The sequence below is a fragment of the Tachyglossus aculeatus genome, chromosome 5, assembly GCF_015852505.1.
Source record: "Tachyglossus aculeatus isolate mTacAcu1 chromosome 5, mTacAcu1.pri, whole genome shotgun sequence".
NCBI classification, from domain to species: Eukaryota; Metazoa; Chordata; class Mammalia; order Monotremata; family Tachyglossidae; genus Tachyglossus; species Tachyglossus aculeatus.
Genome location: NC_052070.1, coordinates 62,155,828 through 62,175,179, shown reverse-complemented (window position 1 = coordinate 62,175,179; position 19,352 = coordinate 62,155,828). Strand labels below are relative to the sequence as shown.

At 48.7% G+C, this 19,352-nt stretch overlaps 1 protein-coding gene across 1 annotated transcript in view; it reads right to left on the bottom strand.

Moving 5' to 3' along the window:
- The window catches only part of SDF4 (stromal cell derived factor 4), a 66,624-nt gene that overhangs the window by 24,724 nt on the left and 22,548 nt on the right, over nucleotides 1-19,352 (bottom strand). Inside the window, exons 3-4 of the mRNA XM_038746953.1 lie at nucleotides 5,125-5,261; nucleotides 976-1,089 (exon numbers count right to left, since the gene is read on the bottom strand). Coding sequence (XP_038602881.1) covers nucleotides 976-1,089; nucleotides 5,125-5,261 — 251 coding nt within the window. The remainder of the gene's footprint in view (nucleotides 1-975; nucleotides 1,090-5,124; nucleotides 5,262-19,352) is intronic.

Genomic DNA, 19,352 nt, shown 5'->3' with positions numbered 1-19,352 from the left:
CAATTTTGGAATTACTTATCCCACATCAGGGCTGGCACAGATCAACTCTCTCAGAGGTCCCTGCTGAGGATTCACCCGTGGGGTTCCAAGTTTGGTGAGGGAGACCGGAAAAGGAAGAAACAATAATAGCAATAATAACAATAATTATGGTATTTGTTAAGCACTTCCTATGTTCCAGGTACTATACTAAGCGCTAGGGTAGATACAAGCAAGTCGGGTTACATACAGTCCCTGTCCCACGTGGGGTTCACATTCTCAATCCCCATTTTACAGATGAAGTAAATGAGGCACAAGTGAAGGGACTTACCCAAGGTCACACAGCAAACAAGTGGCAGAGCCAGGATTAGAACTAATGACCTTCTGACTCCCAGGCCCAAACTTTATCCACTAGACCATGCTGCTTCCGATCAAAGGGTCTCCAGGCACCCCAGAAAGGGGCCATTAGTTTTGCTTGAAACCTGCTTTTTTTTTTTTGCAAATGTGTTATTTATTAAGTGCCTACTATAATAATAATAATAATGGCATTTATTAAGCGCTTACTATGTGCAAAGCACTGTTCTAAGCGCTGGGGGAGATACAAGCTAATCAATCAATCAATTGTATTTATTGAGCGCTTACTGTGTGCAGAGCACTGTACTAAGCGCTTGGGAAGTACAAGTTGGCAACATATAGAGACAGTCCCTACCCAACAGTGGGCTCACAGTCTAGAAGGGGGAGACAATCACATTAGGTACAATCCATGTCCCATAGGGGGCTCATAGTCTTCATCCCCACCTTACAGATGAGGTAACTGAGGCCCAGAGAAGTGAAGTGACTTGCCCAAGGTCGCACAGCAAACAAGTGGTGGAGCCGGGATTGGAACCCAGGTCCTTCTGACTTTCAGGCCGCTCTCAGTCCTGGGCCTGGACATCGCAGTCTGGAGCCTTGGTGTAGGAGGTCCCCCCCACGCTGAACCTGGGGGTCTCATGGACTTACTTTCCTCGTCAATCTTCAGTTCCACGTTGTTCTTGACCTTTTCTGCGATCTCTTTTTCATTGAAACCTTTGCTTGCCAGAAACTTCACTTTATATTCATCCCACGACACATGGCCTGAAAGAACGATGGGGTAAGCTGTTAGCACACTTGGAAGCTCAAAGACCCACCACTCTGCTGACTCTATGTCTAAGACAATAATAATTAATAATAATAGTCATACTTATGGTATGACTGTGAGCCTGCTGTTGGGTAGGGAGCGTCTCTGTGTTGCCAACTTGAACTTCCCAAGCGCTTAGTACAGTGCTCTGCATACAGTAAGCACTCAATAAATATGATTGAATGAATGAATGTTATGTGCTATGTACCAGGCACTGTACATAGTATGCTGGGGTGGATAAAGCAAATCAAGTTGGACGCTGTCCCCGTCCCATACAGGGCTCACAGTCCCAATTCACCTTTTTATAGATATGAGGTCACTGAGGCACAGAGAAGTGAAGCGACTTGCCCAAAGTCACACAGCACACAAGTGGCGGAGCTGGGATCTATCAGTGGCTGACACGGGGGAAACCCTAAAACCTGGCAATCGCTGTACACTTCACCACTGTCACTGGAGCTAGGGACACCCTCCCTACCTCCATACCAACTCAAGAGCTTAATGAATTCAGATCCAGTCCCCCCAGCTCCTCCAAATGTCCCAAAATCCTGTCAGAGGCCAAATCCTGGGTTAAAAGGGCCAGAGGGCCACCTGCCCCAGGGTGGTGTCTTCCCAGCCCCTTAGCACTTATCTCCAAATTCTTACACTCTACTATCTCCTCTATCCAGAATCTATTTTAAAGTCCATCTCCCCCTCTAGACTGTACGGGCCTTGTGGGCCGCAAACATGTCTTTACACTGTACTTTCCCACGTGCTTAATAAATACCACTGACTGACGGATGGACTGTGGCCCAGTGAATAGAGCATAGGCCTGAGAGTCGGAAGGATCTGGATTCTAGTTCTGGCTCTGCCACTTTTCTGCTCTGTGACCCCGGGCAAGTCACTTCACTTCTCCGGGCCTCAGTTACCTCATCTCTAAAGTGGGAATAAAGACTGTGAGCCCTAGCTGGAACAGGGACTGTATCCAATTTGACAACCTGGTAACTACTCCAGCGCTTAGTATAGTGCCGGCTACATAGTAAGGGCTTCACAAATACCTTTTAAAAAAATAAAGCCTGCCTCCTACAAGCCCCACAAAATATATGCACAGAGTGTGACATGTAAGGGGAATGGCCAGCAAAGGATGCCTAAATCTGTTGATTTCCCCCCAGGGTATTTTCTCCCAGCTCTCAGCACAGTGCTCTGCACACTGTAAGCATTTAATAAATACTACCAGTACAACAACTACTACCGCAATGCCTGCTGGAAGGGGAGATGAATAGGGAAATCAAAAGCAAGGATAACAAGGTACAAGCTTTTACAGTACCAAAGTTCAGAAAAAGCTGCATTCCTTCAGAAAACTGGGAGACAGATGGCAGACAGCCCAGCATGATGCAGACAATCCAGAAATTTGTCAGAAATTTCAGAGAGGGTGTACGGGTGTGTTGGACGGGATGTATGTGTGACAGTGTGGAAGAACTTGGCTGGGCTATGGCTAAAATGGGGTAGAAAACTCTGGAGAATAATAATAATAATTATGATATTTGTTAAGCTCTTACTATGTGTCAGGCACTGTACTAAGCGCTGGGGTGGATACAAGCAAATCAGGTTGGACACAGTCTGGGTCCCATGTGGGGTTCAAAGTCTCAATCCCCATGCTACAGATGAGGTAACTGAGGCCCAGAGAAGTGAAGTGACTTGCCCAAGGTCACACATCAGACAAGTGGCGGGGCTGGGACTAGAACCCATGAACTTCTGACTCTCAGGCCCTTGCTCTATTCACTACACCATGTTGCTTCCTTAAGAAACCTACTGATCACCATCATCAATGGAGTTTATTGAGTTGCTTATGCATCCTGCTGATAAAGTGGTACTTGCAGATTGTGAAATGGTCCCAGATACAGGCCTCGAGGAGAAGCTGGGCTAAGGGAGATGCCCTTGGTAACCCTCCCTGATATTTTGGTCCTTTCACAGAGGAATCGGCAGGATCGGGAGACAATTACCTTAGACTGTAAGCTCATTGTGGGCAGGGAGTGTGTCTGTTATATTGTAATATACCTAGTATACTGTACTTTGTTATATTGTGCTTCTATTGTACTCTGCACACTGTAAGTGTTCAATAAATATGACTGATTTACAAATTGCTCTCCCCCTTCAAAGCCTTATTGAAGGCACACCTCCTCCAAGAGGCCTTCCCTAAGTTCTCTTTTCCTTTTCTTCCACTCCCTTCTGCGTCACCCTGACTTGCTCCCTTTATTCATCACCCCCATCCCAGTCTCACAGCACTTATGTACATATCTGTAACTTTATTTCTATTAATGCCTGTCTCCCCCTCTAGACTGTAGGCTCGTTATGGGCAGGGAATGTGTCTTATATTATTAGGCTGTACTCCCCCAAGGGCTTAGTACAGTACTCTGCCAACAGTAAGTGCTCAATAAATATCACTGATTGACTGGAGGTTGGCAGAAACTGTACCAGTCAGTTCCAGAGGTAGAAAGGACAAGCAGAGTTAGGATGAGTAACTGGGGCATAAGCTCGTTGAGGGCAGGAAATGTGTCTGTTCGTTATACTGTACTCTCTTAGGTGCTTAGTACAGTGTTATGCACACAATAAGTGCTCGGTAATGACGATCAAAGGACCCTGGACGCTCACGGACAGGAACAGAATATAAAGAAAATGTAAGTCTTGAGATCTATGGAACCACTCCAACATCTGAAGAGCTGGACATGGTGGTTTCCAGCTATAGCTCAACCTCTGACCCTCACGTGGCCAGCTAAGAGGCCGAGGAGGTAGGTATACATGTGTGAGGAGACCGGTATACGAGTGGGAGGAGGTGTGTCGGGGAAGCACGCACTGGGAAAGAATGAATCAATACTACTGTGAATTGCTTGTAGAGAGGCCAGTGTGTTCCTTGACCCCTATTAGGCCAGCATAACTGATTCTGGGTAAATCTCTCAAGTGCAGTAAAATTCAAATCCTAGTACTGGGACCTTGGTCTCCTCTTTTCAAGGAGAAGTTTGGGGAAGATCGTGAAGCAAGGAGGCACAAGTGAAAAGGGCACCAGAGGAGGCAAGCAACCAATCTGCCACTTGTCTGCTGTGTGGCCTTGCACAAGTCATTACACTTCTCTGTGCCTCAATGACCCCATCTGTAAAATGGGGATTAAGACTGGGAGCCCCATGTGGGATAGAGACTATGTCCAATGCAATTTCCTTGTAGCCACCCCAGGGCTTAGCACAGTGCTTGGCACATAGCAAGCACTTAACAAATCCTACAACAAAACAGTCTGTGTTCATCTGGTGTGGTTGGATCTGAGAGTCCCACAGAGGCCTTTGCAGTCATGCTCACATGGGCAAGTCACTCACAGGAGCATCTTCTTTGAGTCTGAACTGTTCTTTCTCTCTCTGGAGGAAAGGAGGAAGGGGAGAGGAAGGTGGACAGGAAGGGAAGGAAGGAGGGAGGCAGTTTGAGGGGTGTCAGCAGAGCTGTCAGTAAGCAGGCCCACCCCCTCTCCGCAACTTCTGGCGCCTGTGAGACAGAGTCCACAACAGTCCAGGGGATCCTCTGCCGCTGGGAATGTGTGGGAAACGACCATCTGGGGCTTTAATGCTTTTTGTTCTGGAGAAGTCACATATTCAAGGAGCAAGGCCTAGTGGAAACAGCACAGACTTGGGAGTCAGAGGACCAGGGTTCCAAGTCCAGCTCCGCCACTTGGCTGCTGTGTGACTTGGGCACGCCACTTCACAGTGCCTCAGTTATCTACTCTATAAAATGGAGATTGAGGCTGTGAGTCCCATGGGGGACACAGGCTGTATCCGACTTGATGAGCTTGGCTCTACCGCGGCACTTAGTACAGTGCCTGGCGCTGAGTAAGTGCTTAACAACTTCCAGTCACAAATGGGGTGAGTTCAACCTGTGACCTAGACAGATGCGGCCTGCATCCCACCCTGGCGACCCCCTACAAGTCCAGGGGGCCAAGGAACCCCCCTAAACAAGCACAGGTCAAGCTTTCTTACCATCCCCATCAGGGTCGACAGCTCTGAAGTGCATCTTGTTCTCTTCCACCGCCTCCTGGAAGTGCTCCTCCGTCTTCTCCATGATCCACCGCTGCATCTCCCCGGCACTGATCCTTCGGTCCTTGTCCATGTCCACCCTGCGGAGAGACAAGCGGCAGCTGGAGAATGATTTTCTGGAGGAAAAGCCTGGCTCCTTTGGGTGGGGCGGGGAGCCAGAGGGTGAGCAGGGGGACTCCATGTGGGCTGGACACTCTGGGGATGGGGAAGAGGGTGCGTGGGAAGCCCTCCCCACGCCCTCCATCCCACAACCTTCTCGTAGCAGTCGTGGCAATGGGATTCCCGGACTGCCCGCCACCGCATTAGGCTTGGGAAAGTACAACGTGCGCTTAAGACCGAGCCAGCCTGCGACCCTCATCACAACTCCTACCAGTCCACATGTTTCCTGTACACAAGAGGCTTGTACTCGAATAGAGCGAGATGAAATATTATGAAATGGGATGAAAATAGATGAACTTTTCTATAGTATAGTATAAGGCTATGTCCCTAAATGCTGTGCAGACGTGAGTATCAAAGGGCTTAGGGGTGATGAGGTATGTATGAGGCAAGAGCGATAAGGAGAAGCACAGTGGATAGAGCACGGGCCTGTAGAGTCAGAAGGACCTGGGTTCTAATTCTGGATCTCTATTGTCTGCTGTGTGACCTTGGGCCTGTCACTTCACTTCTCTGAGCTTCAACACCATTCCACAGATGAGGTAACTAAGATGAGGCGATCCCGAGCTGGGACATGGACAGCGTCCAACCTGATTAGCTTGTATCTACCCCAGCGCTTAGTACAGTACCCGGTCCATAGTAAGCACTTAAATACCACTTAAAAAAAGAGAGAGAGAGGCTAGAGTGGGGAAGAAAATCCAAGTGCTTCGGGGGTAACAAACCCAAATGCACAGAACAGATGATACTGAAGAGAGGACAAATAGGGTGGGGGAAAAGGAGGACTAGCCAAGCTAGCCTCTTGGAGGAGATATTATTTAAATTTGGTTTTGAAGATGGGGAGTGGTGGTCTGGATGGATATGAAGGGGGAGGGAGTTCCAGGCAGAAGGGAGGATGTGAAGAAGGGGTTGATGGTGAGAGACAAGATCAAGGTGCAGTGACTAGGTTGGTGTTGCAGGAGCGAAGTGTGCGGTCTTGGCTGTAGTGGGAGATTAGCAATTGAGGTAGGAAGGGGAGAGCTGAGTGCCTTAAGGCCAATGATAAGCAGTTTCTTTTTGATGTGGAGACGGATGGGCAACCACTGGAGGTTTCTGAGGACAACGGAGATGTGAACTGAACAGCTTTTTAGAAAAATGATCTGGGCGACAGAGTGAAGTATAGGCAGGAGAAGGAAGACACTGGAGGTCGGAGAGGAGGCTGATGAGGATTTGGGCAGGATAATAATAATAATGATGGCGTTTATTGAGCACTTGCTATGTGCAAAGCACTGTTCTAAGCACTGGGGAGGTTACAAGATGATCAGGTTGTCCCACGGTGGGGGCTCACAGTCTTAATCCCCGTTTTACAGATCAGGGAACTGAGGCCCAGAGAAGTTAAGTGACTTGCCCAAAGTCACACAGCTGACAATTGGCGGAGCGGGAATTTGAACCCATGACATCTGACTCCAAAGCCAAGGCTCTTTTCCACTGAGCCACGCTGCATAAGTGCTTGGATCAGCATGGCAGCAGCTTGGATGGAGAAGGAAGGGTGGATTCCAAAGATATAATGAAGGACCGACAGGATTTAGTGACAGATTGAATGTGGTCCTCTTTCACCTCCTCCCATTGGGGTTATCGGTGCACTGCTCAGAGGCAGAGTGCACACCACATTACTACTCTCCTAGCGTCCCCCAACCAGTCCTGTCCTCTTGGCCGGAGAGGGTAGCGGCTGCATCATGGGGCCCAGAGTCCTGAGGTGGGGGGAGGGAGAGACGGTCCCCCTGCACGGGCCCTGGAGTCAAAAGCTCATGAGTTCTAATCCTGCCACCACCACTTGTTTGCCGTGCGACCTTGGGCAAGTCGCTTCACTTCTCTGGGCCTCAGTTACCTCATCTGGAAAATGGGGATTGAGACTGTGAGCCCCACGTAGGACAGGAACTGTGTCCAACTCAATTTGCCTGTATCCACCCCAGTGCTTAGCAAGGCGCCTGGCATATAGTAAGCACTTAAATATCATTATTAATTAACGAAGCGGTGATGGCAGCTCTGGGCCGTGGACGGAACAGTCTGGAGGGATCCCGGCGATCATTCCCTCCCAGCGGTGAGGTGCTGGATTCTTGCTGCTGCTGCTGAATTGCCTGCACTCTCCCCTGAGTGTTCAGGCCTCGTAAGCTGCAGGTGCTTGGCTTCTGTCATGACTACAGTGGCTGCTACATGGGCCAGAAGTTCGGGGCTACCTGCTTTCTCTCTCTCTCTCTGACCTCCCCAGGCCCTAAAACCACACCAGCCCTGAAGACGGGTTGGATTCTTATTCATTCATATTCTTGCGCTCTCTCTCTCTCATCTCTCTCTCTCTCTTGCTCTCTCTTCTCTCTCTCTCTTGTTCTCTCTTATATCCCACCAAGTTGGGTTGATCTGATGTCCCTTGCTGCAGCCTAGAGGATTTGGAGAACAGATTCCCAAGGAAAAGGCAGGGAGGTGAAAGAGCCGGCAAGGTGGGGCGGCTGTGGGCCACAACCCTGGGGGCTCCCTTACAGGGGGGTTGCCTGCTGTGTGAACTTCTCTGTGCCTCAGTGTCCTCTAGACTGTGAGCTTGTTATGATGATGACAGTATTTCTTAAGTGCTTACTATGTGCAAAGCACTATTCTAAGCGCTGGGGGCATACAAGGTGATCAGGTTGTCCCACGTGGGGCTCACGGTCTCAATCCCCATTTTACAGATGAGGTAACTAAGGCACAGAGAAGTTAAGTAATTTGCCCAAAGTCACATAGCTGACAATCGGCGGAGCTGGGATTAGAACCCATAATCTGACTCCCAAGCCCGTGCTCTTTCCACTGAGCCAATGTGTCCGTTTGTTGTTATATTGTACTCTCCCAAGTGCTTAGTACAGTGCTTTGCACATAGTAAGTGCTCAATAAATTCAACTGAATCTCTAGACTGTACACTCATTGTGGGCAGGGAATATGTCTGTTACATTGTACTTTCCCAAGCGCTTAGTACACTGCTCTACACACAGTATGCGCTCAATACAATTGACTGACTGACTCATCTATAAAATGGGGATTCAATACCTGTTCTCCCTCTTACTTAAGATTATGAGTCCCACGTGGGATAGAAACCGTGTCCAACCTGATTAATTCCAAGCTATCCCAGTGCTTACATGCTTAACAAATACCATTAGAAAAAAAAATCTTGGAAGAAGCAAGGAGCGCGTCACATCAACGACACCATTCCCTCCGCAAAACAGCAGGCCTGAATAGCCCCACAGACATTCGGGTTGAAACTGGAGCTCCCCTGTGGGAAGGAGGAAGTTTCTGCCCAATGCTGTGGTCTGTTTCCTACCCAAGGGATCTTCGGAGATCCCTGACCTTTCCAGCGCCCCAGGGGGCTACTTCTGCTTCCTGAAAATACTACTGGAATTCTAACCGATTCTAGGAGAAAACTTTCAGCGGGGTGAGGCCTCCCTGGAGAACCAGGGAAGAGAAGCAGTGTGGCCTAATGGACAGAGCACAGGCCTGGGAGGCGGAAGGACCTAGGTTCCAATCTTGGCTCTGCCACTTGTCTGCTGCTGTGTGAACTTGGGCAAGTCACTTCACTTCTCAATGCCTGGGTTACCGCAACTGGAAAATGGGAATTGAGACTGTGAGCCCCACGTGGGTCAGGGACTGTGTCCAACCTGATTAGCCCGTATCGACCCCAGTGCTTAGTACAGAGTCTGGCACATAGTAAGCGCTTAGCAAATACCACAAGGAAAGAAAAGAAAGCAGGGTGACCCTACACAATGTGGGGAGGAAGATGTGGCTCGGGGAGCCTAACACAGCCTAGCAGGCACGGCGGAGAGGGAAATAAACAGAGCCTGGGTCACTGCAGCTGCAGTTTCCATTCATAAACTTCCACACTTTATTTTCTTATTTTTATTTTTTAAGGAATCTATTAGGCCCTATGTGCCAGGCACTGTTCTACGTGCTGGGCTAGACACAAGCTAATCAGGTTGGATACAGTCCATGTCCCACATGGAGTTCACCATCTTAATCCCCATTTTACAGATGAGCTAACAGACACAGAGAAGTAAAGTGACTTGCCCAAGGTCACCCAGAAGACAACTCCAAGGTCACCCAGTGAAGCAGCATGGCATAGTGGATACAGCCTGGGCGTCAGAAGGACCTGGATTCTAATCCCGGCTCCGCCACTTGTCTGCTGTGTGACCTTGGGCAAGTCACCTCACTTCTCTGGGCCTCAGTTCCCTCATCTATAAAATAGGGAGGAAGACTGTGAGCCCCAAGTGGGACAGGGACTGTGTCCAACCTGCTAAACTTGTACCTATTTGTGCTCGGGCTTAGTACAGTGCCTGGCACATAGTAAGTGCTTAATACCATTATTGTTATTACCTCAGCGTTTATAACAGTGCTTGACACATAGTGGGTGCCTAACAAATATCATTATTATTAATGCTACAAGAGGGGAACCCAGGTCCTTCTGCCTCCCAGCCTGACCCTATCCACTGGCCACACTTAAGCGCTTACTATGTGTCAAGCATTATTCTAAACACTGGGGTACATCTAGGTCAATCGGGTAGGACACAGATCTTGTCCCAAATGGGGCTCACAGTCTAAGTGGGAGGAAGAACAGGAACTGAAATCCCATTTTATAGATGGGGCAGCTGAGGCCCTGAGAAATTTAGTGACTTGCCCTAGGTCACACAGTAATAATAATAATAATGATGTTGGTATTTGTCAAGCGCTATGTGCCAAGCACTGTTCTAAGCAGTGGGGTAGATACAAGGTTATCAGGTTGTCCCACGTGGGGCTCACAGTCTTCATCCCCATTTTACAGATGAGGGAACTGAGGCCCAGAGAAGTTAAGTGCCTTGCCCAAGGTCACACAGCTGACAAGTGGTGGAGCTGGGATTAGAACCCATGACCTCTGGCTCCCCAGCCCATGCTCTTTCCACTGAGCCACGTGCAGAGTCAGGATTAGATCTGGAGGCTTAGAACCATGATAGACCCCACACTGGGAGCCGAAATGCGGCTTTCCAGCTGAAGGCCCTGGGGATTTAAATTGAAAAATGGTAGTAACTATGTTACCACAATAACACATTTATGCAATGACAGGAAACCACACGTAGCTCATAACTAAAATAGGAATTAGTAAAATGAAGTCATGGAACTGATTGAATTAAGTCCAGCTGATGAATGACCCTGTCCTACCACGATTTTCTTGTGGTGCGGAGCGGCTGGTAGTCAATGCCGACAAATCACACGTGCCACACATGTCCTCCGGATGCCTTCCTCCCTGCTCTCTCCTTAGCTGCTGCCTCCTGCAGAAACAGGACGGCCACCAACCCTGAAATGGCAAGTTAGCTGGACGTGGGGGTAAGGCCCTTTCTCTCTTCTTGGAGTCCGTGAGGGGGCGGAGTCTCGAGGGGTCCCCCCCACCCCCAAAATCTGGAAAAGAGGACCTCTCTTCCAGCCCCCTTTCCGCATTCCGCTGCCAATTCTTTCCTTAAAACGCTCTTCTCCAAAGCCTAAGCAGTGTGGCTCAGTGGAAAGAGCACGGGCTTTGGAGTAGGAGGTCATGGGTTCAAATCCCACCTCGGCCACTTGTCACTTGTGTGACTTTGGGCACTTCTCTGGACCTCAATTCCCTCATCTGTAAAACGGGGATTAAGACTGTGAGCCCCCTGTGGGACAACCTGATCACCTTGTAACATCCCCAGCATTTAGAACAGTGCTTTGCACATAGTAAGCGCTTAATAAATGTCATTATTATTATTATTATTATTTCCTACTCTCTCTCCCTTCTGCAGCACCCTCGCGCTTGGATTTGGCCCCTTTATTCACCCCAACCTCGGCACTTACATACAATTTATTTATATTACCACTGTGTCTACCAACTGTGTTGTACCATGCTCTCCCAAGCACTTAGTACAGTGCTCTTCACCCGGTAAGTGCTCAGCAAATATGACTGATTGGTTTGCTGACTGGTTTCTTAGGCTGCCCGACTTGGCTCCATCGGTGCCAACGTCACTGGGCAACATGGAAGCTTCCTTTACCTGCATTCGCCGGGAGTTCTCCGAGCTCCATGGAAGCGGACATCAAAGGCTCTGCTGTTCGTTCCAGGTTATCCCCCCCGGAACCCTGCTGCTTCCCCAAAAGGCTGGGCTGGCCTGGATTCTTCCCAAGGGAGCATCAGACTGAAGTGGAGACAAATGACTCACCCCTACTTCCTATACTCCAGGAATTCTGCATCAATTGGTTATGTTTCTGCTTGCTTTAATTTCAGCACTGCCCTGCTGACGCCCCAATGATGGCTCAGTCAGACCTGCAGATCCTTTTTTTAAATGGTACACTTATTATGTGTGTTTTTTAATGGTACACTTATTGTCTGTCAGTCACTGTTTTATTCAAAGTGCTGGGGTAGATGCAAGGAGATCTGGTTAGACACAGCCCCTGTCCCATATGGGACTCATATTCTCAATCCCCATTTTCCAGATGAGGTAACCCAAGGACCAGAGGAGTGAAGAAACTCACCCAAGGTCACACAACAGACAAGTGGCGGAGTCAGGATCAGAACCCAGGTCCTTCTGAGTCCCAGGCCTGTGCTTTAACCATCAGGCCACACTGCTTCTCTGCTGTTTTTCTACCCGGATCAGTGAGCCTCTCCCTACCTTGAATTGCCAAAGGAATAGTTTTCCCAAGTCAACTCCCCAGCTCTCGTGCATTGATATGCACAGACCCCCCCCCCCCCCCTCCTCCCCTCCATACGCTTCACACACACACGGTCTCTGGCATGACTTTCTGAAGCAACAAATTACAGCCAAGTGAGACGGCGGGAAGCAGGGCTTCAAAGAAACAACAGAAGCGCCCTTTTTTCTGACTGTTTATGAGTCAGGTTGTTTCTAAAGGAAGAGCTCATTTTCAGACTGATTCACCTCCACAGCAGTGAGTAGTAACTTTCCAACGTAAGTCCTGATGTAGATCTTTCGAAACCCTTTCTAAGTCAAGCCAAAAGGCCTGCACCTTTTGGGGGAATTTCTGGGGCAAAACAAAACCTCATAATTTCTCGTCGCCCTAAAGTAGTCTCGAGCCCCTAATTTTTCCAAAATTTTAGCATTTTGCGGGAAAATTTTGAAAAACCCCAGTCTGATCAGCAGCCGGTCTCTGTTCCATCCGAGGGTCCCCGGATGCATGACAGTCTGTCCGTTACGGTGTCTACAAGCACTCAGTACAGTGTTTTGCACACAATAAGCGCTCAAATAGGTCAGAATGATTGAATTTGCTTTGCTTTCCAAGTGGAAGGCTCTGCATTTGTCCAGCTTTCAGGTCTGGTACAAGGTTATCCCAGTCCATGCTTTCTAATAGTAATACTAACAATAATTATGGTATTTAAGCATTTACTATGCACCAGGCACTGTACTAAGCACTAGAGTAGAAACAAGGTAATAGGGTTGGACACAACCTTCCCCAAATAGGGCTCACAGTCTCAACCCCCATTTTACAAATGAGGTAACCGAGGCCCAGAAAGTGACTTGTCCGAGGTCACCAAGCAGACAAGTGGCGGAGCTGGGATTGGAACCCAGGTCCTTCTGACTCGGAGGCTGGTGCTCTATGCATTAGGCCAGGCTGCTTCTCTACACTCACTCTGTCAGGCGGGCACCGTTTCTATGCCCTGAAGCACCTCCGAACCCAGAGCCGGAGACCTTCTTTTTCACCCTACACAAGCCCGACTTGGAGAAGGGAGAGAAGACTACAGCTGAGGCCAAAGTCAAGGGGTCACAAGGGCCGCTGCCACACTGGATAACGCCCAACGCTTGCGTCTCGGCTCTCTGCATCTTCTCCACCCCACCGATTCCCCAGGACAAGGGGTGTCCTTCATTCATTCATTCATTCAATAATATTTATCGAGTGCTTACTGTGTGCAGAGCACTGTACTAAGCACTTGGGAAGTGCTCTGCACACAGTAAATGCTCAATAAATACGACTGAATGAACCCCTGGGCTTACAGCTTACAAATTCCAGCACCACTGGGAGAATTCGAACAGCCCTTCCACGGGGCTTGAGGGGGAGAGAGAGCTCTCCTGGCAGTCGGCCTCGTGGTGAGTAGATGCGAAAGAAAAGGAAAGGGAGGGAGGACCCTGTCTCCCAGGAACTCACTGTCCCCTCCCTCCCAACCTGCCCCCACCACAGCTCTGCCTTAGGGACAAGCCTGGGCTTCTTTCCACACACCCAGTTCACAGTCACTGGCTCGCATACCAGTGCTGCCATGATTAGGGAACACAGAACGACGAATTTTACCGTACTGACCCTCCCTGCCTTCTCTGGGCTTGTAAATATTTAAAGAGTGTCTACATCTTCAAGTACCTGTCTGGACAGAAATAAACTGGTTCTCTCCTGAAGGGGCCCCGAGTCTCTTGAGCCCTCCCCCAGGAAATGGTATTAGGTGGGACATGGTCCCTGGCCTCTTGCCTCGGGCCCTCTTGATGAGGTCTGTTTTGGGCTGAGACTGACTTCCTTAAATGGGCTGGATTTAATCTACGTCATTCAGTGCGTGCACACACCCAGGGCCCGTCACTACCATGAAACCCAGCTGATCCCAATGTTTTATTTTTTTTTTCCTTTTCTTTCTTTCTCTCTTTCTCTCTCTCCCCCTCCATGGGGCTGGGTGAGGTGGGTGGGGAACAAAACTAAACACGTCCAAAACTGAATTCCTTATCTTCTGCCCAAACTCTGTCCTCCCCATCACTGTAGACGGTACCACTATTCTCCCTTTCAATCGTATTTATTGAGCACATACTGTGTATGGAGCACTGTACTAAGCGTTTGGGAGGGTACAAGAGAACAGAGTTGGTAGACATGCTCTCTGCCCACCAAGCCCATAACCTTGGTGATGTCCAGTGTGGCCTAGTGGAAAGAGCACAGGCCTGGAAATCAGAAGGAATGGGTTCTAATCCTGGCTCCACCATTTGTCGGCTGTGTGACCCTAGACAAGTCACGTCACTGGGTCTCAGTTACCTCATCTGTAAAATGGGGATTAATAAGACTGTGAGTACCACATGGGACAGGGACTGTGTCCAACCCAATCTGCTTGTATCCACACCAGTGCTTAGTACATTGCCTGACACATAGTAAGTGCATAATAACAGAGAAGCAGTGTGGCTCAGTGCAAAGAGCACTGGCCTTGGAGTCAGAGGTTATGGGCTCAAATCTCTCATCCTATCCCGACTGGATTACTGCATCAGCCTCCGATCTCTGATCTCCCATCCTCCTGTCTCTCCCCACTTCAATCTATACTTCACGCTGCTGCCCAGATCATCTTTGTGCAGAAATGCTCTGGGCATGTTACTCCCCTCCTCAAAAATCTCCAGTGGCCACCAATCAACATTTGCATCAGGCAAAAACTCTTCACTTTCGGCTTCAAGGCTGTCCATCACCTCACCCCCTCCTACCTCACCTCCCTTCTTTCCTTCTCCAGCCCAGCCCGCACCCTCCACTCCTCTGCCGCTAAACTCCTCACTGTGCCTTGTTCTCGCCTGTCCCGCCCTGGCCTGGAATGCCCACCCTCCGCACATCCGCCAAGTTAGCTCTCTTCCTCCCTTCAAAGCCCTACTGAGAGCTCACCTCCTCCAGGAGGCCTTCCCAGACTGAGCCCCCTCCTTCCTCTCCCCCTTCTTCCCCTCCCCATCCCCCCACTCTACCTCCTCCCCCTCCCCACAGCACCTGTATATATGTTTGTACAGATTTATTACTTTATTTTACTTGTACATATTTACTATTCTATTTATTTGATTAATGTGTTTTGTTTTGTTGTTTGTCTCCCTCTTCTAGACTGTGAGCCCGCTGTTGGGTAGGGACCGTCTCTATATGTTGCCAACTTGTACTTCCCAAGCGCTTAGTACAGTGCTCAGCACACAGTAAGTGCTCAATAAATATGATTGAATGAATGAATCCCGGCTCTGTCAATTGTCAGCTGTGTGACTTTGGGCAAGTCACAACTTCTCTGTGCCTCAATTCCCTCATCTGTAAAATGGGGCTTAAGACTGTGAGCCCCCTGTGGGACAACCTGATCACCTTGTAACCTTCCCAGAACTTAAAACAGTGCTTTGCACATAGTAAGGGCTTAATAAATGCCAATAATAATAATAATAATAATTGTTGTATTTGTTAAGCAATTACTATGTGCCAGGCACTGTAGAAAGCGCTGAGGTGAATATAAGCTAATTGGGTTGGACAAAGTCCCTGTCCTGCGTGGGGCTTAGAATCTTAATCCCCAGATGAGGTAACTGAGGTTCAGAGAAGTGACTTGTACAAGTTCACCCATCAGACAAGCGGCAGAGGCAGGATTAGAACCCACGACTTTCTGATCCCAAACCCGTGTTCTAGCCACTACACCAGGATGCTTCTGAGGTGCCACCTGGCTGGGGACCTCCCCCGGCTTCCAGTCCCAGCCCAGCCTGCGCTCTTGGGCTCCCAACCCCAGGGGTTTCGGTTTGGTTGAAGGGTCCCACCCAGAACAAACCTTGGCTGCAGCCAGGACACGATGCCAAAGGCTCGGTGAGAAGCGGCGTGGCTCAGTGGGAACAGCCCGGGCTTTGGAGTCAGAGGTCATGGGTTCGAATCCCAGCTCTGCCAACTGTCAGCCGTGTGACTTTGAGCAAGTCACTTCACTTCTCTGAGCCTCAGTGACCTCATCTGTAAAATGGGGATGAAGACTGTGAGCCCCACGTGGGACAACCTGATCACCTTGTATCCCCCCAGCGCTTAGAACAGTGCTTTGCACATAGTAAGCACTCAATAAATACGATTGAATGAATGAGGAAGACTCCTGCCCTTTCTGCCTGTTCTGACAGTTCCAAGGCTCTTGCGGCAGGTACCTCAGAACCCGAGCCCGGCTGGAAAATAACTCACCGTCAGCACCAGTGCCAGCCATCCGTCACAACCTGGCTTGATTCCCCACTCTGGACTTTACCCACAGAAACCCCAGCTTTGTCTGGAATATTATTATTATGGTATTTGTTAAGCGCTTTCTATGTACCAGGCACTACACTAAGCGCTGGGGTGGATACAAGCAAATCAGGTTGGACACAGTCCCTGTCCCACAGTCTCAATCCCCATTTTACAAATGAGGGAACTGAGGCACAGAGAAATCAAGTGACTTGCCCAGGGTCACATAACAGACAAGTGGCGAGGCCGGAATTAGAACGCAGGTCCTTCTGATTCTCGGGCCCATGCTCTAGCCAATAAGCCATGCTGCTTCTACTATTTCCCGTTATCTGATATTTCTGTTAACTTTGCCCCACCCTGTAGACTCTAAACTCCTTGTGAGCAGGGATCACATCAATCGACTCTATTATATTGAAATAATAATAATAATAATGATGGTATTTGTTAAGTGCTTACTATTTGCCATGCACTGATCTAAGCGCTGGGGTAGATACAAGGTAATCAGGTTGTCCCACGTGGGGCTCACAGTCTTCATCCCCATTTTACAGATGAGGTAACTGAGGTACAGAGAAGTTAAGTGACTTACCCAAAGCCACACAGCTGACAAGTGGTGGAGCCGGGATTAGTACCCACATTTTCTGACTCTCAAGCCCGTGCTCTTTCCACTGAGCCACGCTGCTTCTCCTACCTTCCCAAGCGCTGCTCACAGTAAATGCTCAATAAATATCATTGATGATGACCTATACAAATCACGCCTCCCCCAAGATGTTTTATCTGATTAATCTCTATCATGGTTAAGTTTCCCTACCAACTGCTTTCCCAGCACTTCTGCGCCAACTGAACATTATCTTCTCACAACCCCTAAATCAATCCATGAATTGCGTTTATTGAGAGCTTACTACATGCAGAGCGTGTACTACGTGCTTGGGAAAGTACAACAGTTGGTAGACACAATCTCTGCCCAATAGGAGTTTGCATTCTACCAGGGGAGAAAGACTTTAAAAACAGATTACAGATAGGGGATGTAGAAATCTTAGGTACATGTCAGAAGCAGCATGGCCTAGGGGCAAAATCCCAGGTTTGGGAGTCAGAGGATATGGGTTCAAATCTCGGCTCCGCCACTTGTCAGCTGTGTGACCTTGGGCAAGTCACTTCACTTCTGTGCGCCTCAGTTCCCTCACCTGTAAAATGGGGATGAAGAGTGGGAGCCCCGTGTGGGACAGGTTGGAACCTGATCACTTTGTAACTACCACAGCACTTAAACAGTGCTGGGCACACAATAAGTGCTTAAATGCCATAATTATTATTATAATAATATCCTCTGAAACTTTGTACAGATTTATTACTCTATTTTACTTGTACACATTTACTATTCTATTTATTTTATTTTGTTAATATGGTTTGTTTTGTTGTCTGTCTCCCTCTTCTAGACTGTGAGCCCGCTGTTGGGTAGGGACCGTCTCTATATGTTGCCAACTTGTACTTCCCAAGCGCTTAGTACAGTGCTCTGCACACAGTAAGTGCTCAATAAATACAACTGAATGAATGAATACACATCAACTCACGTACATACTTCCCTCGACCTCCTTCCTCCTCTCTCTAAATTATTTCCGTGTCTGCCTCTCTGCTAGAAAGTTAATTCATTCAGGGCAATGACAGTGTGGCTCAGGGGAAAGAGCCCGGGCATTGGAGTCAGAGGTCATGGATTCAAATCCCAGCTCCGCCAATTGTCAGCTGTGTGACTTTGGGCAAGTCACAACTTCTCTGTGCCTCAGTTCCCTCATCTGTAAAATGGGGATTAAGACTGTGAGCCCCCCGTGGGACAACCTGATCACCTGTAACCTCTCCAGCGCTTAGAACAGTGCTTTGCAGATAGTGTTTAATAAATGCCATCATTATTATTATTATTAATTATTTTTTATTCTTCCCAAGCATTTAAACACAGTGCTCCACACACAGCAGGTTCTCAGTAAATACTCTCAATTGATGAAATGAATAGGTTGGCTTGAGAGGAATGCCGAGTGGAAGCTGGGATATAATGGGGGAAGAGAATGGATGAGCGAGAGAGAGAGTGCTGAGAGAGAACCTTAAAGCCAATGGTCAGGAGTGTCTGATGCAGAGTGGAACGAGTCATCGTTGGAAACTTTTGAGGAGTACAGAGATGTTTTATAGAGGAACATAGTAGAAAGATGATGCAGACAGCAAAATGAAGTATGTGGCAGTCCGTGAGGAGGCTGACAGGGTAATCGAGTTGACGATGACCACCTGGGCCACTGTGATATCATTATGAGAAGCAGTGTAGCTTAGTGGAAAGAGCACAGGCTTGGGAGTCAGAGGCTGTGGGTTCTAATCCCAGCTCTGCCCCTTGTCAGCTGTGTGACCTTCGGCAAGTCACTTAACTTCTCTGTGCCTCAGTTACCTCATCTGTAAAATGGGGATTACGACTGTGAGCCCCACGTGGGACAACCTGATTACCTTGTGTCTATCCCAGCATTTACAACAGTGCTTGGCACATAGTAAGCACTTAACAAATATCATTATTATCATCATCCAAATGGCTATCTGTTAAGTGCTTACTATGTGTCAAGCACTGCTCTAATTGCTGGGGTAGCTACAAGCTAATCAGGTTGGACACAGTTTATCCTGGGGCTCATGGTCTTAATCCCCATTTTATAGCTGAGGTAACTGAGGCCCAAAGAAGTGAAGTGACTTGCCCAAGGTCACACAGCAGGTAAGTGGTGGATCCGGGATTAGAACCGAGATTCTTTGTACTCCCAGGCCTGTGCTCTATCCACTAGACCACACTGCTTCTTCCAAGCATGGATGGAAAGGAAAGAGCAGATCCAGGCAAGTGTTGTGGAGGCTGAATTTGGAAGTTGAAAGAGAGAAGGGGAGCAGCATGGCCTAAAGGAGAAAGCCTGGGCCTGGGGGTCAGAAGGACCTGGGATCAAATCCCAACTCTGCCACTTGTCTGCTGTGTGACCTTGGGCAAGTTACTTCACTTCTCTGGACCTTGGTTTCCTCATTAACAGAACAGGGATTAAATCCCATTCCCTCTATTTAGACTGTGAGTCCCATGAGGGACAGGGAGAAGCAGCATG